General features: G+C 46.3%; 1 protein-coding gene across 1 annotated transcript in view; it reads left to right on the top strand.

The window, feature by feature from the left end:
- Positions 1-22,520, top strand: part of LOC101637840 (tyrosine-protein kinase SgK223) — a 49,422-nt gene extending 26,902 nt beyond the window's left edge. The window contains exons 4-6 of the mRNA XM_004682200.2: positions 2,672-2,829; positions 14,210-14,970; positions 21,206-22,520. Coding sequence (XP_004682257.1) covers positions 2,672-2,829; positions 14,210-14,970; positions 21,206-22,399 — 2,113 coding nt within the window. The 3' untranslated portion in view covers positions 22,400-22,520. The remainder of the gene's footprint in view (positions 1-2,671; positions 2,830-14,209; positions 14,971-21,205) is intronic.
- Positions 22,521-24,233: the final 1,713 nt, after the last annotated feature.

The raw sequence follows: 24,233 nt of genomic DNA on the forward strand, positions 1-24,233 counted from the left end.
ACTGAGAACTTCCTCACTCCTCCTAGTGTCACTGACACAGCACTTGATTTGTCATACAGCAAGTTCCTGCATAAAGAGATCTTTTTCTTCATTCTCAATCCTCAAAACATTTGTCCCAAATTTATCAGAATGAAATCTTTATTCTCACTTACACTACAGCCACATCTAGATGAACTGGCAGGAAAGTTTTAGCAACATTTCAGGGAACACATAGGCTCTCTCTTTTGCAAATAATATAAGGTCATGGAAAAAGAGAAAAAAGTTACCCAATTCATTTTATGATTCTAATTTAACCTTTGTACCAAAACTGGACAAAGACAGGCGAGAAAAAAAATATATATATGGACTAATCTCACCTTTGAATATCAATGTAAAGATCCCAAGCCAAATCTTAGTAAAACTGAATCCAATAATGTGTGAAAATAAGTTGTTGCAGTTTGCAAGCATGTGGGTAAATTTAAGAAATTAAGAATAGTTATTGTAACTCCTCCCGTTAACAGAATGAAGCAAGAAAATAAAGATTTTAAAAGATGTAGAAAAAGCAGTAGATCAAAGCCAGTAACTAGATGTAATTAAAACACTTAGAAACCTGCAAATGGAAAGACTTGTGAACGTGATCACGAGCAACTGCCAGAACCTGCAGCAGCCTAGCCCAGGCTGAAGCAGTCTCTGCTACTGAGTTCTTTCTGTGTCTTCCTTCTTTCAATGCTTTGTGTTCTTTTGCCATGCGTTCCTGTTTCTCTAGATAATTGTGTGTGTGTGTTCACATATACACATTTATAGATCTTTTAGTTTTATCTACTTACATTTCATGAAATGTTTTTCAAGGGTGTGGAGTGAAGCAGGAGGCAAACTCACCAATTCAGCACCTGTTGGGCTGGAATTTCTCCCCTGCAATTTTCAAAGGCTGAAGTCCCAGGGACCAGAGACGACTATGGAGGGGTCAGAGTAGTTGGTTTGTCATAGAGATAGATGACTTTGTTGCCTAGACAGAGGAATTGTCCTTTAGTCACTTCTTCATCTCCTGACTTCTTCTGAGAAAGCCATTATTGATGGATCCAATAAGGGTAAAAATATTTATGAAGCTTTCTATGATTTTATTTTGCCAGAGGGTAAAATAACAATAACTGACTGCCATAGCCTTTTCTAAAGATTTAAGGTTTCCAAGATCCCTACAATGACACCAAAATAAAAAGGCTGCTATTTAATAATATTGCCATCACTGTCACATCTGCATTTGACTGCTTTAAAAGTGTTTTAAGGGGCCCTCCCTGGTGGCGCAGCGGGTTAAAGCACAGCACTGAGAAGCTGAAACCACTTCCGCATGAGTTCGATTCCCGCCTGCCCCGGAGGTGACCACATGGCGCGGCAGACCTCTCCTGACCCGCCCACTGCTCCCCTCAGCAGTGTGCTTCGTCGATCTGCCTCTTCTGCTCCCCGCTCTGTCCCTGGTGAATCCTCTCACCCTCCGCATCTCTGGCCTGTACCCCAGTTCTGTATGAATAAATAAATCTTTAAAAAAAAAAAGAAAAGAAAAGAAAAAGTGTTTTAATGTGGGTCTGAGAAGTGGAGGGGGGAGGGGAAACATGTTTAATGGTAGCAAATGAATATTCTCTAAACTTTGTGTTAATAAGTAAGGGACAGAGAGCCATTACAGCGTCTGGCAATGTTGTACACAAAGAGTAATCAATACATTCTTAACTGTAAGGTCATGTGCATTAAATAAGGCAGCTCTGATGGCAGGTCAATTATGCATTGTATATTTCCTGCAGCAGGTATTGAGATATAGATCTGCTCTAGTGAGAACAGGAATGTCATCAGGAAATACCAGTTCAGACAAATCTGGGTTACCACCAGCAGGGAGGGAGCTGGATTGATTGTGGTCTTTCTCACTAAGTGGTGAAAATGTCAGGTCAGAGTGAATATTCATGTGGTCCGTGGCCTGGGGGGAAGAAAAATCAATAAGCTAAACACTCCACCTAATAATACAACTCTTTTCTCCAAGCAAGTTCTTTTTTCTTTAACCTGATATTCCTGTGCCTAATACATTGGTGATGCAAAAGACTTCATAAAAAGCCTAAGGAAAGGTTCCCTTCATCTGGAATAAGGATTATGTTAACATGGTCCTATCTAAACACAGCACTAGAAGTCTAGTTAAAATTGAAATAACATTTTCCTTAATTCCAAGGAATAACTAAACCTTTCGAAGCTATGTCAAGTGAATACACCCCCAAAAACATAATAAAGAAATCTCACATTAGTCCTTGTTGCAATTCATTTGTCCTCTGATTTTGCAAAAGCTGACCAATCTCCATATGTTTCTTCACACATGTGCTTGTATGAGAATGTGCAAGTCTTCTTTGTAGAATGGTTACATCAGATATAATAAAAGATATAAATGTTCTTGGCAGAAAGTGTCAGAATAAGAAGGCAGTTCCTCCCAAATCATAATTTTGGCTTATTTAAATTTAATTTAACAGCCTCTTCTCCTATCCACACTCAACAAATCTCCTGCCACTCCTGTGCCTAAGGTCTCAGAAGAGCTTCCATTTTTTTTCAGAACTTGCTGGCATTGGTCAGGCTTCAAAAGCGTAGTGAGTTCTGGATCCATAGCTCTTGTTTTTTGACTAGAAAGCAAATTAATTACTGTGTTTGTCCCTGCATTTTCCAGGAACCTTTTAAAGATGAACAAGAGCAGCTCTGATCTGGAAAAAGTGAGCCAGGGCTCCACAGAGAGCCTCAGCCCTTCTTTCAGGGGCATCCACGTCAGCTTCACCACGGGCTCCTCAGACAGCCTGGCCTCAGACTCCAGGACCTGCAGCGATGGAGGTAACAGAACAGACTGATGGTGGGGCATGGGTTTCTCTCAGGCCTGCAGGTGATCTGGGTTAATTGCCAGTATTTGAAAGGGCTGAGTTGGATCTCCCGTCACTGCCGTGCTTTACACAGGAAGTAGACGTCCATAGAAGCAGTTGAAAGTAATTCCCTGTTGAATGTATGATAAGGTGCCTCACCCCTTCTTGCCTGGCCTATTCCACAAGCATCCAGTGGCCGCAGGGAGGAGGCAGAAGGTGAATGCACATGAATAGACTGTTGCTGCCGAGGGTAATGACACACCTGTGTATGGGCCTGCTTTCCATGTCTATCCTCAGGTTTAGTTCTCAGGGGTTGAGTACATGCCAAGCACACACACCCATGTCTGTCTGCCCTCTCTGTCCTATGCACACACACTTGCACAGAGGCACAGTGCATAAACGCACTTGGACAGCAGGTGTGTACATAAATGTTTACTGGTTAAAGCACGGAGGCTCGTCAGCCACCATCTAGTCCACTTTCTGCATCCAAGACATGATGTCTGAGTCTGACCCAATGGGGCATATGCCTTAAAAGGAATTCTTGTTTATCTGTTATTATGAGCAGTATTCAAATCTTACACTCTTTCAACATTTGTTGTATGTGTGTTCTCTCCTGCCTTTTTCAGACTTGCTTAAACATGTGGTTTTCAACATGTGCTAGCATGACTTTCTTTCTCCATAGTAGGCAATTTTGGAGTAGAGGGTTCCATTGAAAATTCACTGTCATCGACATTTTTCTATCTAAAAGATGATGACTGCCAAGACAAAAGCAGATGTTATAAGTCAATCTGTGGTCAGTCTAATGGGAAATTGTAACATCTCTGACTTAAAAACAGGAAATCTCACAGCCTTGATGAGGGTGGGTGGTGACAAAGAGGAGTTTTCTTTTTCTTCAGATTTTCCTGAGTTTCTATCTTTTTCCTTGTCTCATTCATTGTGCAAAATTCCACAAGACAGATTATTCCACCAAGGTCTGCATGAGGCGCACAAACCCTAAGGCCCTTGCTCGTGAGCCCTGGCTGGGGCCAGCTCTGAGAGGACAGAACTCCATCAGCCACCGGCCTGCTAGTGTTGGTGGAAACAGGCCTTCATTGCCCCTGCATTTTGCTGCTCAGAACTAGCAAGTCCTGATGTTTGCTCTGAGGGCTCCTTAGGTCTGTCTAGCTGGAAAGATGAGATTAAGTCATTGGGATGGATGGAATAAGCTAGGAAAGCAGGCCCAGCGTATGTACGTTTATGAAGGCTTTTTTCCAGCTCCATCCAAGTTGCTGCAAAAGACATGTGTTTCTCTTGTTTGGTTGCTGAGTAATATTCCATTGTATATATGTTTCACATCTTTTTAATCCCGCCATCTACTTTTGGGCATTTGGGTTGCTTCCATGTTTTTCCAATTGTAAATAAAGCAGTAGCTTATGAAGGCTTTGAAAAGAGAGAGAGCAATGAGGGCTGATAGAAGGTTTAGGGAATACTTCTCTCTTTTCAAGAAGATGGAATTTGAACTCGTGTCTAAAGCACAGTTAGAATTAATGAAGTGGTGGGGCGGGGCTGGTAGGTTAGGGAAACAGTAAAGGGGGAGCGAGGCTCAAGGTTACCAGTGCACTGGGGAAAGGTAAGGCTAGCCTGAGTCACTTCTGTGGCAGCAGGTGAGGGAAGAGATGGGATGTGAGGTTCGTTTGGAAGCAGAAAGCTGGATTGGAGAGGTTCTCAAAGTCAGTTTGTGGAGGTGGGAACTAGAGAGCCAGTGGGGGCTTATGGTATTAATGGTGACACCTAAGTAGACATTCTTTAACTGGAATGAGCCCGTGTCTGTGGTTATTCCATCAGCCAGTTATTCTATGGAAGTTCAGTTCAGAATCTGAATTCTTAGATCAACAAAGAGCATTTGCCTTGTTTTCAGGTTCCGGTTCTTTAGGGAGAACTTCTCGCTGTTGCTCCTGTGTATGTGGCTCTGCACCCAGAAACAGGCTTTGAAACTGGCCGTAAACCAAAGGCTGGCCAGCTCACTCACTCTAATCTCTCTCAACTTTTTAGTATCTCTTAAGCATTAGTCTGGAGAATATCCAAAACCCTAAAGTATAAAGAACCCTTCCTTCAGCTTCTCATCATTAGCCAAAGCAGCTTTGCTTTAGATCTGTTATTGAATAATTACCTTTCATTTCCTTAAGCCCTTACTCACTTTTACCTCAGAACTGAAATATTTACCCTGATATCACACCTCTTGTCACTATTTGGCATCTAGTACTGAAACTGAGAAAGTGGATCAGAATAGGAAGGTAAAATTAGTTGAAAGTGAGTTCTTTGAAGTCATATTGTCCACCTCCCAAACATTATATTTGAAGTCATGACACCATTAACTCTCCATTCATTTTGTCAGTAGAGCTCACTGAGATAAAGGGCGCATTTTGCTGACCGTCTGGATCCCAGCACAGACTGGCCTGAGTGATGTGAGCACAGTCACTAGGTGCCTATCAATAGTTGGTATAAACTTTTTGAAAGCTCTTCAGAGTTAATGGTTAGTTTGTTTTGTTATTTAGATTTTATGACAAATGGTTGTAACCTTTATAAGAAAAACATAGTTGTAATCTGTAACTCTGTTGTGTCTTAAAAATGAGTTTGTCTAAAGGTTATGTTTACCAAATGCCATATTTGTACCAGTATTCATTCTCCTCTTTATGTTTATGTCACTTTCATACTCCTGTAAGTACATCTGTCATCCCATTTGTCCATGTGGGCCATTCAGTTGGACAGTGTCAGCTGAGTGGAAGGAAGAATCTGTCTAAGCAGTTGTCTGGTCTGTGCTTGGTTTGGCAGGTCCAGACTGCTGTCAAGACAGATCCAAGGATACTGTCAAGGGGGAGGATGGAAGGATGAATGGATGGGTGTGAAGGGACATGATCAGCTAAATGATCCTCAGAAATGGTCATGAAGACTCTGGTGCTTTAAATGGTTACTTTTAAATATGCAATCCAATGTAACATTAAGATCATTTTACTTTTAATTTAGGGTAGCATTAAAATTGTAGGGATGCCAGCTTCCCATGTTACAGAAAACTAGAGATGCTTGTTTGAATGGAAATATGCAGTAGACTAGAGATTTAACTACACTGTGAATATCAGTAATAATCACACATAAATGTATGTACCCATCAATGTTAGTATCCTTATTTTTACAGCTAGCAAACCAGAGATACAGAAAGTTAAATATCTTCACAATCACCTTGATTTTTTTCAATAATAATGCCAAGCTGATTTTTTTGATAACACATGCATGAATTCAATGGTTAATTTGATAGGTAACTGTTGAGAGCAAACTTTATGTTGGATATAATTCTAAATGTTGAAGATCCATCAGTACCTTTGCTCATGGAGCAAATCCATTGTTTACTAGGTCTAGACAGACAATGAGGAAGATCAAGGAGTAAAGTAACTAATGTATCACACATAGTAATTGCCTCGGGGGGAAATCCAGCCATTCAGGATGGTTTGCCAAGGGGAGAGACAGAGACAGCAAGTCCACAAAGATCAGACATCAGTCAGAAGAATGATGGCCTGACTCCTGAGAATTTGCTTCCTGCCTTGGGCCTTCATTGGAAACCTGTAAGAAGTCATATATTATAAAAAGGCATCTGAGAAAAACAATCTAAAGCTCTCTCCTTAAAAATACTGTTGTTTAACTATTTCATAGACTTGTTAGAGCATTGGATCCCGAATTGATGGGTTCATTCTAAATGACCTTTGCACCATTATGCCTCTTTCCACCCCCAACCAACTCTCATGAGAAAGACCGAATGGGCTCTAATGGGGGAGCACATAATTGAAGGGTGAGGAGGCGATCTCAAAGGAAAGATAGTTATTTTTAGGATTTTCTGTGGCCTAAGCCTTACTATGTCACTAAAGTGATGCTTTCTTTTAAACTATGCCCTTTAAACTGAATTTTAAAATATTACTTTAATAAGGTTAATATCTGCTTGTGATAAAAACCCAATCTTTGGGTGCCACAGCCCAATTTACACTGCCACTTTTAATTTTTTTCATTTCATCCCAGAAATATTTCTCCGAATTTTGAATATCATAAAGTTAAATTTTATACCTTTTTGTACTTAATATATCTCAAAATCTTTCAAATCAGAACCTGTAGGTGATCTCTCTCTTTTTTTTTTTTAATGCTATATATTCTTTCATTGTATGAATTGGTGAAGTCCTTCTCCTGTCTATGCATGGTGAGGTTATTTTTATTAAGAGACATACTTTAAAATCTTTGGTAAACGTGTCTATAAATTCTTAGAGGAAGTGGAGTTCATAGGTCAAAATGTTCACACGTTTTTAATAGATGTTCCCAAACTATCCTCTAAAAATGACAACTCAGACTTTCATTACAGCATGTGGAAGTACTTTGAACCAACTTACTTTTAGTTTTACTATTAGTTTAGTAAATTACGAAAACCCTTCATAATTGTGTTGTAAGAAGAGATGGAAAGATCAGGATTCCAGAACCACACATGGGTTGTAGGATATTTTCCATTACCCTATTTTCCAACCCAAAACAGTGCTGCTATTTTTTTTTAATTTGCATGCAAATTGCAGTTGCATCTTGATGATTGTTTCCTGGGATGATGAAGTGGTCCAGAGAGACTCTGCTCAAATGCCACATTTTGCATTCAGTTGTAAAATGCTAATAACATGCTTCCATTTTCAGAACACATTTACCTTCTTGAAAAAGCAAATGTTCCTTTTGAAGGAATGCTTTGTTCTTTTTTTTTTTTTTTTTTAACATTTAGAGTTGAGCCTCTTCTGAGGATGAAACCAAACAAGAGGTTGCACAATTTTCCTTTAGAGGAAAAAGTCACAGGTGAGGCTAGAACATCCCCTCCATGCCCCTCCCTCTCCCAGAAGAGGGAGAAGGAGTTGGCAGAAGCTGGCAAGGCTGCCCCTTCCCATATGATATTGGCAAAGGGCCTGCCCAGGTGGCTTGAATTCCCTCACCCTTGACAAAGAAGGCAGGAATGCCACAAAGTGTCTCCAGCTTTGTTGTCAAGCCTCACATTTAATAGTGCTCAAGAAATACTAACAGTACGAGTGGATAAATATATTCAGCCACGTCCAGTTCCTCATTTTAAAAAATGATCCATAGAATAATCCAAAAACCAGAAAATTCTGATTTGCTTGATCTTACCCAAAGTTGGAGAATAGACTAACACCAAATCTCAAGTTGGATCTTGCAGACTATTAGCTGAGGCTCAGTCCTGTGCCTCCATATTTAGTGGGGTGACAGCCCATCTGCTGTCAGAAGGTAGAGCCGGGCATCCAGGAAGCCAAGGACACTCACTCATCAGACCCCAAACTGGACTGACCACTTCTTCTATAAGCTCAGCTCCTGTTTGGGCTGTAGAGAACAATGAAGGTACCTATTAAAACCCAGCAAAAGGAGAGGGATCTATAATAAAGAAAACCTCACTGTACTGCATTTGAACTTTTGGCCTGCATTTCTGCATGAAGGTTAACCTGGTTTCCCTGATCACTGAAATGCTGAAATTTCTCTGCTTTCTAAATATAATGCCAAGTAGTTATATATAGTGTGACTAGTGGACACCAACTTTCTGAGAGCCCACCTCCTTGTGCAACATAGTGTGTGTTTCCCACTACAAACTCTTGCTCATTTTTGAAGCATCCACAAGAAAGATGCAGAGGGGTCCTCGTTAGTCAGCTACTGGCTTTCTGTGCAGAATTGGAAATCAAAAGGAAGGGGCTGGGACTAAGAACTCTCTGGCCCAGCGAGGATGCAGAATCATTTTTAAAACCTACCAAAGAGGTAACTGTGAAACAGACAAAGTTCCCAGAAAATATTTTCCATGTTCAGCCCTTATATGCTGTTAACTGTACGCCAGAATTTGGAGACAGCCTTGAACTAGAATATATTTGAACTCATCTTGTGAGTCATGGCGTTTTAGAGTTGTGAAAATATGGGCTGTTGGCCAGGATTTTTATGCACGTTTTTTCCTGAACCAGTAGTTTGTGGATTTTTAAACTACTTTTGTGTCAAGGTATAATTGTTCCTTCCTGGTTCTTCTAAATTTGGAATGTGGCAGTTGCCCCAAACAGTAAGACTCAGCCATGTCTTGCTATGGCCATGTATCTGAGGAAGTAGCTCCCCCAAGTAAGAGTCAAGAAACTGAAGAGTTCCAGGGGGTCCTTAGAGATGCCCCCACTGCTATAGAAGACTAGAAACTACTGCTTGTCCTGCGGAGAATCAGTTTCATTAGGAAGGACCACATGTGGGGATCTCGTTTGAGTGGCCTCATGAATGTAAATGTTTCATATGTCCTGGGAACTACAGGAAGAAACGATGATCTCCTTACCAACTGTGGCCCCATATCTCGAGAAAGACTTAAAAAGGACCCCTCAGGGCCCTCCCTGGTGGCACAACGGGTTAGGACACAGCAATGCAAGCTAGTGACAGCCCCTGCAGTGTGAGTTCGATCCTTGGCCCCAAAGGTGACCCACATGGTGTAGCAGACCTCTCCTGACCCTCCTACCACTCCCCTCAACAGTGTACTTTGTTGATCTGCCTGTTCTGCTCTCCACTCTGTCTCTGGTGAATCCTCTCACTGCCCCTGCACCTCTGGCCTATACCCCAATTCTGTATGCATAAATAAAAAAAAAGGACCCCTCAGGAGGAGGGGTATGGGATCAAAAACGGAGGTGGGGGGGAGGGAAGTGCACGGGGCTATGGTGATGGCACATGGGTGACTCGGTGATGGGAAACCCACAGGGATTATAATTGAGATAAAAAAAAAATGAACAAAATGATGTAAAAATAAACTATTATATATATACATCCCCTCCTATATATATATATATATATATGTATATATATATATACTTATATAGGACCCTCGTTTAGAAGCATGTCTCCAGTCAATGATGGTGGCCTGTTCTAGAACTAGGAAGATTTTTTCCCTAAAATACAAATATCATACAGATGCCCAGATATGAAGGTGAAGTCTGCATTTCAGATAAGCCCCCCTTCAGCAGATGAGCCCTTTATGTTGGGTGGAGGGGGAGAGCTGTGATCGGGAACATCCTCTTATCCTCTGATTTGTGAGAGCATGATTCAGTAATTGTGGGGCAAATGGAATCTCACAATTAAAAAAATATTAATAATCCACACACTAAACCTTGAAGCCAGCTCCCTCTTAATACCCAGTGTCTCTTGCCAGATTTACCCAAACCTTTATGGGATATAGATTTGATCAAAGGCTCTGACTGACACAGTGCCCATAGGCAAGCAAGAGAATAGACTCAGAGTAAAGAGGAAAATCCCTTGCGACTACCTGAGCCCATGAGTTATTCTTTGTGCTGGACCTGACCTTGCAATCTAAAGCAGAATCCCTAGATTCTCTTTGGAAGTCTAGGTAGTACAAAGTGTTCCAGATTTTTTTGTTTGTTTGTTTGTTTTTAAGATTCCTGCTACCCATACAGATTGGAAAGTTTACCAGTGGCAATTGTGGAAACTAAAGATAGAGAATGTTGAAGCAACACAACTGTCTGTCTAGAGGTATTTTATTTCAGGGGCAGCTTTGAGGCAAAATACCTATTAGGAGAGGTTGAACATGGAGAGTGGCTGAAATTATAGACTATTAGTGCTGGAAGGGCCTTCACTCTGATGCTTTCTGGTTATTTTTAAAATGAAGCAACTGGATTGGGTAAAGTTACTAGGTAGTTATGGGCTCATTCTGCTGCCCACCCCCAGATCAGAGTCCATGTCTGCAGAAAGGGACATGGTGGTGGCATCAAGGAGAGCGGAGAGCCAGGGACACAAACAAGTTTAAATGGGAAAATCAGCACCAGGCTTAAAGAAAGCCTAGCGCAGAAACTCATTTCCAGAAGCCTCCTCAGCCAGCTGGACTGGGAGCCCCAAGAGGACCACCCATACTCAGACTTCCCTCTCAGTGGAGGGGCTGGTTGTTTTGTTTTTTTTTTTTTGTTGTTGTTTTTTTTTTTAAAGATTTATTTATTTGTGCATACAGAACTGGGGTACAGGCCAGAGGCTCAGGGGCAGCGAGAGGCCTCACCAGAGACAGAGTGGGGAGCAGAACAGGCAGATGGACAAAGTACACTGCTGAGGGGAGCAGCGGGCGGGCCAGGAGAGGTCTGCCACACCATGTGGTCACCTCCGGGGCAGGCGGGAATCGAACTCATGCGGAAGCGGCCTTAGATTCTCAGTGCTGTGCTTCAACCCGCTGCGCCACCAGGGAGGGCCTGGTTGTTTTGTTTTTTATCAGTAATCTCATATTCTTGATTGATGTCTTGGTAACGTTTGTTTAGAGACTGTATATGACTTAGGGCGTAGGATCACACCTCTTGAGGTACATGTCGCCATACCACACTAACCACCAAAGCCCCCATAACTGGAGGAGCGGTTAAAGCACATTCCGACCCCATCTCCATCATCATGTTGAGAATCAGACCCCTCAAGGGTAGCAGAGAGGCCAGGAAATGGGTATGTTTGTATTCACGCACCAGGCCTCTTGCTCAAGGCTGGGGACTTGGTGGCTAAGTCCGTGTGACCTTTGAGAGCCTCATCCACTGGCCTGTTTGTCCCTGTATTGGCCTGGGGCCCACGGAGGACTCCGCCGCTGCTGCTCGAGGGGGGAGGTGGAAAAAGTGTTTCAGCTGCCACCCCAGCCTTCATCTGTCCCCACTGCTGACCAGGCTTTCTCCTAGAGTGTTTGGGGGTTTGGGGGGACGGGGTGGGACTCCAGGGTTTCCGAGCCTGCTGACCTCAGTTGTGACTAGGACCCCCTACCTCTGTCTGTGTCCTGTGTACCTCCATCCTGATGAAGAAAGGAAAATACATGAACATGTAGAGTGACTGTGTCACTATTACTTGTTTTAAAATTAGCTGGGCCTCCTGCTAGGGATATAAATCACTCATTCAACCTTGCTTGTGAGTGCCCCACCTGTTTTAGCAATTCACAGAACTTGCAGTGATCTTGATAAACCACTGGAAGCAAGAGTGCTTGCCCACAGCAGTGTGGAAGCAGCAGAAGGGAGCATGAGAAACATCCCGCCCCCCTCCTAGGTGCCAGAGATGGGGAGCTGACCAAGGTGTAAGTGTGGGTCACACAGCCCAACTCCTGGGTCCAGGGTTTCTCTTTGCATGAACCTGTTGGTCCCCAGCCCCTCTTCAATAGGCCTCATACCTCAGCTTTGTCCTCCTGTGGCTTTGCCGCTAGACTTGCCCTGGGACAGAGGGTCCTGGTGTCACACGTTGATGTCCTAGTGAATGAAGCCGGGACGTGTGTGTCTGCACCCACCTTGATATGGAGAGGGTCCCTCTACCCTGTGGAACATCCAAGGAAGGTGGCCCAGCCTTGGGCAGAGGAACTTGGTGCCAGTGTTTACTCCTGAGGGCTCCGTTCTGCTTATACTGTGATTGGGAAGCGCAGAGCAGGACTCTGCACGCAGATCACTGACCATTCGCGAGCAGTCCTGGAAAGGCCACGCGCATCCAAGCGAGTGACCCAGACTAGCACTTGGTTTCTTTGAAGCTTTTCGCCACTGCCTCAGGGCATGTGTTCACTGTGTTCTTCCATCCCTGTCTTCCTGCTTAGTGGGAGAGGTCGAGAGAGACTTCACCTGCCCTGCTCTGTTGGTACTATGCACGGTGAACAAAATGAAGGTGCTCACCATCAGCCCCCCGAGTCTGAGGCCTGTGTTTCTTTCCCACATGAACCTACAGAATAACCATGTGCATTTTATAACCCATGAGCCCATGGAGTAACTACAATCTGTTACTCCAGTAGTAGCCACGTCATCGTGGAGTCAGGCCAAATGAAAGAAATGAGTGTCGTTTGCCCGTTTCTGTCTCCAGCACCCATGCTTTGTCCGATGTGTTGTTTTCCCTGAACTCTGGTTACACTGATCTGTCCCTTTCACCTGTTGACACAAAGACTGTGAAGCCTGGCATCGCCCTGTCTTCCCTGGCCCTTGCACTGCCCATCCGTGTGCTGCCTGGGCAGGTTTTCAGAAGGTCTGCAGAAATCTGGGGTCGTAATAATCACGCTTCCCCAATTCAGACCCCGGGTCTGCCTGCACCGGGCTCAGGCTGCAGGCCAGGAAAGACTCCCTGCTAGGAAAGACTCCCTGCCCTCGAGAAGTTTCTTCATTTACCAAGTCCTGTTCCTCTGCCTGCTAAATGCCTGTGTGTCTGCCATAACCCTGAGCCAGCAAGTGCCCATCAAAACTCACATCTACACACTCAAAGGAGGCAATTTTTAAAAAATATTTATTGATTTATGCATACAGAGCTGGGGTACATGCCAGAGGTGCAGGAGACGGTGAGAGGATTCACCAGAGACAGAGGGGAGAGCAGAACAGGCTGAATGACAAAGTACACTGCTGAAGGGAGCAGCAGGCGGGTCAGGAGAGGTCTGCTGGACCGGGGCTGGGGATCGAATTCATGCTGAAGTGGCTTTAGCTTCTTAGTGCTGGGATGGGAGGGCCCACAAAGGAGCCAGTTTTACTGGAGCCATACTGGGCCTTCTAGATACCGGACTTTAAAAAAGAGTCCATTCAAGCCCTCTTGTCAAGTTTGCTGTTTCTGTGACATTGTATGCAAAAGTACATTGAAGGAACCTAAGTGTCCACCCTGGGGAGACTGGTTAAATGAAGCATAATGGTCCCTCTTGTGACATATTATGGAACGGCTCTTAAAAAGAATTCAATCTCTACATTAGATGTGAAGTTTTCCCTAAGATGTAGTGTCAAGTGCAGAAAAGCAGTGTTCCAAACAGCAGCCACAGTTGCTGTTCCTTTGTGTAAAAGGGTGCTTGTGCGTTTACTTGGGTCATTGGGCACATTCCAAGGATGTGTGAGAAATTGCTACCAGTGGTTTGCACTGATGGGAGGAACAGGGTGCTTAGGGACAGGGTAAGAGGGAGATTGCAGTAATACTGTTTACTTTGTATGTCTCCCTGGTGGCACAGTGGGTTAAAGCGTAGCACTATGAAACTGTCTGCAGTTACTGCAGCACGAGTTCGATCCCCAGCCCCGGAGGTGACCCACATGGCGCGGCAGACCTCTCCTGGCCCGCTTGCTGCTCCCCTCAGCAGTATATTTCCATAGATCCACCTGTTCTGCTCCCCACTCTGTATCCGGTGAATCCTCTCACCCCCCACACCTCTGCCTGCACCCCAGTTCTTATATAAATAAATAAATCTTTGAAAAAGAAATACTGTTATTTGCATTTTGAATTTTGTTCATGGAGCACATATTGTCTCTTCAAGAAAGAAATTGCTTGGACCTGGCAGTAATGGCATTGACCTCTAGACTGATTGTTTATTTCTCTTTCAGGCCCATCCTCTGAGCCCACTCACTCGCCCACCAGCAGTGGGAAGAAGCTCTTCGCTCCTGTTTCATTCCCCTCGGGCTCCACCGAGGATGTGTCCCCCAGCAGCGCTCTGCAGCCCCCGCCTCTCCCCCAGAAAAAGATAGTGAGCCGGGCAGCTTCTTCGCCAGATGGCTTCTTCTGGACCCAGGGCTCCCCCAAGACAAGAACAGCGAGCCCCAAGCTGAACCCCAGTCACTCGGAGACCAACGTCTGCGTCCACGAGGACTCCCACTTGAGCCACTCCTCCAGATATGGTCCTGGGAGCCGCCAGCACCAGATCTTCTCTTCGGAGCCTCTGGAGAAAACCTTCAAAGGCAATGGCCACTGGGTCCCAGCACCGGGGTCGGCGGGCAGCAAAAGCATCTGTGGGAGCTCTGGCGCCCAGTGCAAAGGGGCCCCCTCGGCCTCCTCCTCTCAGCTGAGCGTGTGCAGCCAGGCGTCCAGCAGCAGCACCCAGCTGCACCTGCGCAGCCTCCTGAGCAGCATCAGCAGCAAGGACGGCACCTACAAGAAGCTGGGGGGGCTCTACGCCCAGTCCCTGCTCCGCCTGGTGGCCAAGTGTGAGGACCTCTTCATGGGTGGCCAGAAAAAGGAGCTGCACTTCAACGAGAACAACTGGTCGCTCTTCAAGCTCACCTGCAACAAGCCCTGCTGTGACTCGGGGGATGCCATTTATTACTGCGCCACCTGCTCCGAGGACCCCGGCAGCACCTATGCTGTGAAAGTAGGTACCAGCCCTCCTTCCCATGGGCGGCCGGGGCTGGTCCTGGCTATGGCCGCGCTATGGCGAGAGCAAGCACTTTCACCCCCCAGACTCAGAAGGGGTTGGTTCCTAAGGTGCCTCTTAAAAGTTAACGCCCAGTGACTTCACACGATGCCTGACCAGGACACCAGATCAATGAGAGTCACTCCATGCTTTCAGGAGTGAACCTATGGTCTAGTTAGGTTAATGAAGCAGTTGCCTTTTTTTTTTGTTTTATGCATACAGAGCTGGGGTACAGGCCAGAGGTGCAGGGACAGTGAGAGGATTCACCAGAGACAGTGGGGAGCAGAACAGGCAGATCGAAGAAGTAAACTGCTGAAGGGAGCAGCGGGGCAGGTCAGGAGAGGTCTGCCGCGCCATTTGGGTCACCTAGCTCTGGAGCGGAGATGGAACGCATGCTGCAGTGGCTTTAGCTTCTTAGTGCTGTGCTTTAACCTGCTGAGCCGCCAGGGAGGGCCAGCAGTTGCCTTTTAACGCAACAAAGTTCATTCCCTCCGTAAAGACAGGGGAGGTCTCTACTAGGTGCTTCTCTATGCCAGGTATTTTAGCAAGGTCTGATTATGTAGAGAAGAATTAAGGCACCTGTGGATTAAGCTTTTACTCTGTGAGGGAGATGGACAATTAAGATAGTGTTCTTCAAGTGCTAGAACCAGGAGAGCTCAATGTAGGCATCATCTTGAACAATAAGACTAATAGCACTGGTTGCACATTCACTATATAATTAGTCTTCGGGGCATATTAACCACGTGACCTCGAATCCTCACAGGGTGAGTAGTTTAATGGGAAACCTCAGGCTTCGAATGCTTAAGTAACCGGCCCACAGCTAAGTTGGTGGCTGATAGGATTTTAAACCTGTTCTCTTCGGTGGCTCAATCTTATGCTGCAGTCCTATCAGTTAAGGAAATGGTGTTCAGAGAAGTTAAGGGCCTAGTCCAGAGTCATAGACCTCTTCACAGCGTGAGACTGGCTCAGTGCTGTTGCTGGTGCCCCACAGCTCTGAGGCTGTAGCTCTGGGCAGCCTCATCCAGTTAGCTACACCCATCTGGCCACTCTGGTCTCTGCTGCCTACTCTGGTCCTTTCATGTGACCTTTCCTTTTTCTTTTTTTTCTGGTCTGCTTTGAATAGCTGATGGACCTATGAGCTTTCTAGAAAAGCAGGCTTTTATGGAATGCAAAGAGGAAGTCCCTAAGTGCTTTTCTTCCCCCACCTGTCCCAAACCTCTTTATTTCAGGTTAGAAAACACACACACACACACACATACACTCACATACACAATGGGTAAACTAACAAAAAAAAAAATGGCTTAATGGGATAGCTTCCTGCTTGCCAGCAATATTTTTTAAATATTGTAACAATTAGCCAAGGAAAGTTGTGGTAAATTTTGAGATTTTTCCTTTGGACACAACCATAAAATACTAATTGGGGGTCCCTGATTTTGTGTTCCGGGGCTATCTAAAATTACTTGGTTGCCTTCCTGTGTACAAACTAGGGAGGGGGAGACTGCCTGGAAGATCTAGTTTATTGTCAGAAATAAGATTAAGCCAAGACAGGGCCATTCTGATGAGAAAACACCAGTGTCCTGAATCAGTCTGTGCTGCTCCTTGAACTTTGCCTCTTTACATCTAATCCCATTAGCTACTTTGCTTGGTAAGCCTCCGCAGTCACGTCTTCAGCCACAATTAAAAGAAAAATTCTGGCATCTCCCTTCCTTTCAGAATGGTGTTGTCAGTAGAGGGAAAAGTGAACGGACTCTCCTGTGAGCTTAACATGACTATCCGGGTTATAACCATGGTCCCAGAACTAGGGTTCTGTCCCAACCAATGAAAGCATCTTAAATTTGAACGCCCTGAAAATCAAGGGGATGAAGGTTTCTTTAGGAGGCTTTTCCCTTTTGCTAGCCCCAGTGAGTTTGAGAGAGTGATGTGTGAATCATCCTGTCTTCTACACTGAACCCTGCCTGTGTTCCAGTCATGCTCACCTTGTCTCCTGTGGCTGGACTGGGCAGCTCATTCAGTGTTAAGAGGGAGCTAATCTTTCCATTTGAGGAAGCCTAGAAAACTCAGCTTTGCCAAAGGATGTAAAATGCAGGCTTTGATCCTCATGTCATTAGAAATAGAAACCATAAGGAAACCAGAAGGCAGACTCCACCCTTTAAGGGAAGGAGCCCCAGGGGTTTCCTAGCTCACTTGCCTGGAGACTGCTTAGCAACTTCAAGACTGTCTCTTACTGTGTGAAAAGGAAATTTGAAGAATGGCTGCAAATATTCAGAGCCTGGGGAACAATAATAGCAATTTGCAAATGTGCCTGGCCTGGTAGCTGGGAGGTGGGCTGAGGGTGGTGTGGGACTGTTCGTGGAACATCATTTCACATGTGCAGCTGTCGCACTTTGTGAGCAAGCCGGTCTAGACTGAATAGTCACCCAGAAGCCGCAGGAGGGACTGGGCCCCTTTCAGACCGCCTGCCCTGAGCTCATTTCATCTGCGCATGGCAAACAGGAGCCCACACGGAAGTCCCCACTGACAACAGCAGGCTTGCACCTGCGCCTGCTAATGGCAAAGCCTCTGTTCTGGGCCCGAGACCTGTGCAGCCACATGAAAGCTGCTCTTGTAGCCCCACTCTGGGGATATCTGGGGGGTTGGGAGGACTGTTGGCTCCATATGAGTTTTTAAAGTTGTTTTATACCTCAGTCAACCAGAACTCCAGTTCCGTAATTAGGGACCTGCTTTCAGCTGGCTGTGCCTTTTTTATTGAATAGAACGTGACTTAGTCCAGATTCTTACCCAAAATACGGCTAGGGCTCCAAGGTTCAAATGAGACTTGGCTCAGCAAAAAGTTGGAAATTTGAGCTGAACCAGAGGCTTGTTTGAAGCTCTTGATTCCCCTCTGAAAATGAAATGGGGATGGAATGGAGGGGGATGGGAAAGAGAAAACCTCTTTCCTCCTCTCCTCTTCCCCCCCACCCCACAAAGTACACTGAGGGATGATCTCAGGGCACCAGTGGTATTAACATGCTGTGGGCACAGGCACAAGCTCTCCAGGGCCAGCGGTGAGTATCTTGCTAGAGAACCAGCTAGGTGATTTTGAGAGCCAGCCAGCCCGGTTGTAGTTTATTTGCACCTTCACTTGCATCTCTGCAACTGTCAAGGGCTCCACTGGAGCACTGTGCCCCAGTGTGTGTGTGTGTGGGGGGGAGGTGCCCAGCCTCTGGTAGCCCTGAGAAAGGAGATTCTTGGAAGTACTTCCCAGCCCCTGGACTGCTGCCCTGTCTGGGTGGTGCACTCACCTGCCAGCCAGCTCTGGATTGTGGCAACACCACATGGCTGTAGCCAGATTGGGGAGCAATCACCATGGCAACCTTTCCCGTGAGCCTCTCCTGCTAGACCTGAGCTGAAGACACACCTGTGTTGTTTCATTGCAGACTCACAATGGCCCTCTGAGGAAGCAACTGTCACCACCCCCATATGCAGAAGAGACAGACTTCAAAAGAAATGCAGCTTCTCCCCAGTTTATGTGGATTCTGTTTGTGAATCCACTGCTGACATGTATTTGTAACCCCCACATTTGTGCCACTTTTGTGGGTATTCCTAGACATGCATAGAGTAGGGGTACAGGCTTGCAAGAACTTTCCTTGTATTGCGCCTAGTAGCTATGATTCGGGATTTGCTAAATGAGTATCGGTTGTAACTTCCCAGTATTTGTAGAATTCATATTTAAACCAAGATTTTTTTCCATCTTAAGCCCATACTTGGGGCAGTGAGAGTCCTTCTCAAGTTATATAATCTTGGGCAAACCACTGAGCATCTGAAAGCCTCAATTTTCTTCTCTGTAGTAACATCTGCTTCGTTCCCTTGTTTGAGATTTAATGAGACACTGCTTGAAAATGGTTAGTAGGTATAGTCCACACATGACCTGTAGGAGTTAAGTGGGTGTCTGTTGTCGTTGAGAAGCCCTCCTGGAAGGTATTCAGGCCCACATCAGGAGTGACAGCCCCACACCTCCGTCATGACACAGCAGACAGTGCTACAGACAGTGGCGGGTGTGTATGTGATTTTCTTTTTCTTTTTTTTAAAGATTTATTTATTTATACATACAAGAACCGGAGTGCAAACCAGAGGTGTGGAGGGTAAGAGGATTCACCAGAGACAGAGTGGGGAGCAGAACAGGCTGATTGACTGAAATACACTGCTGAGGGGAACAGCAGGCGAGACAGGAGAGGTCTGCCGCGCCATGTGGGTCACCTCCCTGGCCAAGGATTGAACTCACATGGCGGGAGCTTCACTGCTGTGCTTTAACACGTTGTGCCTCCAGGGAGGGCCATGTATGTGATTTTCTTAAGCGCCTCCTCCCACTTCCTTTAGTTAAAAGTGTGCTAGAAAACTGTCGCTGAAAAGCTGTCAGTGGGCTGGGCTGGAGTAAGAGTGATCTGCAACCGTGCATTCCAAAATCATTGTTGTTAGTATCATAGGAAGCAAAGTCAAGGATAAAATAAATTTCCTTCTATTTCTAGCCTACTTCTGTAAAAAAGTACTAAACCAATGTGTTATCTTCTACCCCAACCCCCAGTTACTTTCACAAAATTTTCCTCAGCCTGGACTCTTTTATGCCCGGTTTCATGCCCCAAAGTTGTCTCTATATCTGCAATATAAAATAAGTCTCTGTGAAAAGGTGCTGCTTGTAGAAATTCTAAACATCACCTGTAAGCATCGGGGTGCTTCAGAACCACAGCTGTAATCCTTCCAGTGGGGCAAGGCCACAGCCCAAAGGTATTTGGGGATTATTTGCAGGAGGATATTTTATAGGTAGATGCAAGAGGCCTTTCTTCTCAGGAGTACACACTGTCCTTGCCTTCTATAAAGCATAACTGAGGTTGCACAATCTTTTTGAAGGAGGGGACCACAAACCATCTTCAGTCCCTTTCAAGGTAATTACAAGAGCACCAAAGCCTGACCAAGGGCCATCATGTCTGGCTCCAGACTCTCCAGTAATGGGGCAGCCTGCTGAGACATGGTGGAGCTGAAGATCCTCCGGTGGCAGGTGCTGTCATTTGAACTAGAAGATGCTGAGGAGGCGGGAAAGAGGCCCTGATGGGAATTTCCCAGAGGAGCTTGAGCTCATCTGCTTGTTTATGCCTACCTTCAGTTCAGAGGGTTCTCTGGGCTCTTGGGCTCACCGTCCCTAGAGAGCTTTCTGTTTTATTTCTATTACTCTGACGCATCCTTAAAGGAAACGTGCTTCCTCAGAGGAGCTCCGCCAGCTAGCAGCCTGCATCTTCATCTGGATCTAGAAACTAGGGCGGCTTGAGAGAACTCAGCCAAGTCCTGGAGGTTGAGGGTCCACATCTGCCCCACAATTCTCCCAGAAGGTTGCACCTGAAGTGAAACATATCCACTGACAGGTAGCTACCCATTTGGGTATGAAGGTGAGGAGCAAGGCGGGCAGTTTGTACAAACTGCTGAGAATGTGCCCAGCCCGCTCTATATGGGGCGATGGTAATCAAAGAAATCGCCAAAATACATTCAAGGTGGCTGCCCCACCTTTGACATTTCCAAAAATCAGCAAGATGTGAGTTTCTATTTCTCCCTCAGCCCTCACAGACTCTCTTGTCTGTCATTTCTCTCATAGCCAGAGGCTGTCAACAGGTATGTCGTGGTGGTGTCAAGGGCATTGATATACTTGTGACCATTTGCCTATTTTTCTGGAGAACTGCCTGTTCATACCTTCTGTTCTCTCTTTGGTTTGTTCATTTATCTTCTCATTTTTGTGTTGTAAGTTTTTTTTTTTTTTTTAATAAAGTCTGGGTATATCAGATATATATTTTGCAAACACTTTCTTCCAATCTGCTATCTGCCCTTCTGTTTGCTTACTGGTATCTTTTGAAGCACGGAAAGTTGAATGTTGATGCTTATCAACTTTCCCATTAATGAACCAGGTTTCCAGAATGGTAGCTGAGAAACATTTGCCCCACCCAGGATCTCAAAGATACTTTCCCGTGCTCTTTCTAGAAGTTGCAAGTTGGGGGGTCCTGGCGACGAAGTCCTTGCAATCCATTGTTGGTTCGTCTGTGTGTGTGACGTGCGGTGACGCAGGTTACCTTAAGGCTTAAGTTCACCTTTAGCAGATCCAATCACCCCAGCACTGATGGCCCAACAGAACAGTGAACCCCTGTCATGACCCCACTTCTCCTCTTCTCCGCAGATCTGCAAAACCCCGGAGCCCAAAACGGCCTCGTACTACAGTCCCTCTGTGCCCGTGCACTTCAACATCCAACAGGACTGCGGTCACTTTGTCGCCTCCGTGCCCTCCAGCATGCTCTCGTCTCCTGATGTGCCCAAGGACCCTCTGCCTACCCTGCCCCCGCCGCCCCCAGCCCAGGAGCAGGACTGTGTGGTGGTCATCACCCGAGAGGTGCCCCACCAGACCGCCTCTGACTTTGTGCGGGACTCGGCCACCAGCCATCAGTCCGAACCCGAGGTTTACGAGCGGCGCGTATGCTTCCTGCTTCTGCAGCTCTGCAACGGGCTGGAACATCTGAAGGAGCACGGGGTCATCCACCGAGATCTGTGCCTGGAGAACTTGCTGCTGGTGCACTGCACCCCCCAGGCCTCCCCGGGCTCCTCCGCTGCTACCCCTGGCCCCCCTGTCTCTTCTGCCACGTCCAGTGCCCCTCCCACCACCACATCCCCTCCCCCTGCAGCCCATCCCTCCCCTTGCCCTTCCACAGCCCTCCCAGCCAGTGCCACTCCCACCCCCCCAGCTGCCTCTTCCTGTCAGGGAGTGCCAGGTGAGAAGCACTTGCCCAGACTCATCATCAGCAACTTCCTGAAGGCCAAGCAAAAACCAGGCAGCACTACCAACTTGCAGCAGAAAAAGAGCCAGGCCCGGCTGGCCCCCGAGATCGTGTCAGCCTCCCAGTACCGCAAATTCGATGAGTTCCAGACAGGCATCCTCATCTATGAGCTGCTCCACCAGCCCAACCCTTTCGAGGTGCGGGCCCAGCTGCGGGAGCAGGACTACCGGCAGGACGACCTGCCCCCTCTGCCGCCGCTGTCCCTCTACTCACCAGGCCTGCAGCAGCTCGCCCACCTGCTGCTGGAGGCCGACCCCATCAAGCGCATCCGCATAGGGGAGGCCAAGCGGGTGCTGCAGTGCCTGCTGTGGGGCCCCCGGCGGGACCTGGTAGAGCAGCCCGGCACCTCTGAGGAAGTCCTCTACAACACCCTGAAAAACTGGATTGACATGAAGCGGGCCCTGATGATGATGAAGTTTGCCGAGAAGGCGGTGGACCGCAGGCGCGGGGTGGAGCTGGAGGACTGGCTTTGCTGCCAGTACCTGGCATCTGCGGAGCCAGGAGCCCTCCTGCAGTCACTGAAGCTCCTGCAGCTTCTGTGAACGCAGCCCCCAGCCCAGCACTTTAGCTGACCCCGCCGATCTGACCCCTCCCAGGCCCCAGGCCCTGGCCTTGGAAACATCCATGTCTCCCTGGGAAATGGTACAAATGACTATCACTCTTGGATATAATATATATATACATATATATATATATATAAAATATAAATCTGAAAGACTGAGGATGTCATTGCCTGCCCTGGCCACCTCACCTCCCCACAGCCCGCTGCAATTTGTACATTTTTAGCTCAGTGCATGGTCTTGAGGACAGTTTTGCTAGCAGAAGGAAGTCTGGACTCTCGCTCACTGCTGCATCATGGTATCTCTTCACTTGCTCACCAAAAGGTTATTAAGAAACACAAAGCAAAACCCTCCATTTAAAACAAAACAAAACAAAAATGTTGGTTTAATCATGAGCAAAGCTTTTTCATCCCCAGAAGTGTCCAGTGCGCTAGTAACTGGTGGCTGCTGATATCAAAGTGGGCAGTGCCCTGGGGCTGACGCTTCCATGAGCCAGAGCAGCAGGGAGCCAGAGGCCTGCAGGCTGGCTCAGAGTCATCTTTTCTGGCCCTTCCCCACCACAGTCTTGGAAAAAACCCAAAGGTTTGGAATTTAACACCACAGCTGCAAGCCCATTTCCAGTTTGCTGAAACTGGTTACCATTTGCTTCAGCCAGTAGCCCACAAAATCACCACAGTTGGCGTAACACCTAGGTATAGGCAGGTTAATTAGAAAAAAACAAAGGGTAATGAGGCAGAAGCCAGGGCTGGCACCACAGAGTTAGGAACACCTATTGGGATGGAGCCCTGAGGTCTCTCAGGCTGGATTGGTAGAAAGCAAGCGGGTAATTGTGCCCTCTCTCTCTTTCCCATCTGCCATCGCCAGCCCAAGACCAGTGGGACTCCCTACAGCAAGGCCTCTGAGTGACATGTGCACGGTCAGTCTCCTGGGACAGGAAGGGGAAGAATGGGCAGGTGCCAGAGGGCAAACACCTACTGTTCCTACTGTTCTAGTAATGGTGCCCAGAACTCAGGTGTTCTCCCCCCGAACAGTAGTCTGCTATTCAAAGCTCCTTCAGGTTTCCATTTTTAAAAGTAACCATTTAACATGCGTATCAACTCCTACTATCTGCTATAATCTTTAAAATTACACTAAAATTACACACAGAATTAGGAAGCAACAGATCATTCCTCAAAGCTAGATACATACACAAGGCCAATAACTACTCACCCAAAGAGAAACTACCCCCAAGCGCTTACATTTCTACCTAAATAATAACCTTCCTACTTAGGAACTAGTTCCTAAAACGTCACTAATAACCATGGGCAATTGAAGACAAATGCAGGAGACTTTAATGGTGGCCCCAGGAATCTGGGAGTGTGGAGCCATCAGGACAGCCAGCTCACCAGCCCTTTTTGCATAACAGCTTCATTCCCTTGCAAGCTCTGCCTGCCCGCCCTGGGCTGCAGGTAAAACACATAGCATTACCCTGCATCAGCAGTGAAAACAGCCAGTGGAGCATGTTTGTCATTTCAATTGTTGCCTGAGCTTTGAGGAAAAGAACTGGTTGAAACCAGCTTCCAACTATGTTTGTACAAGAGAAAGAGTGTTTGAACATGGAAATCATAATTCTCCATAGGACCTATCTGTTTCAGAGGGTATTATTTTGCCTGTTGTTAGTTTCTGGGAATTTTCCAGGCAATCTCTCTGCCCTCAATTTGCTGTCTTTGCCTTCTTATTCTTTCCCACTTGAAATAAATAAACAATGAAGAGGGAGGAACCACACATTCTGCCAGGAAAGGCAATGTCATTTGGAAACGTGGGTCTTAAGAGGCAT

The sequence above is a fragment of the Condylura cristata genome, unplaced genomic scaffold, assembly GCF_000260355.1.
Source record: "Condylura cristata isolate star-nosed mole 26May11 unplaced genomic scaffold, ConCri1.0 scaffold00014, whole genome shotgun sequence".
NCBI classification, from domain to species: Eukaryota; Metazoa; Chordata; class Mammalia; order Eulipotyphla; family Talpidae; genus Condylura; species Condylura cristata.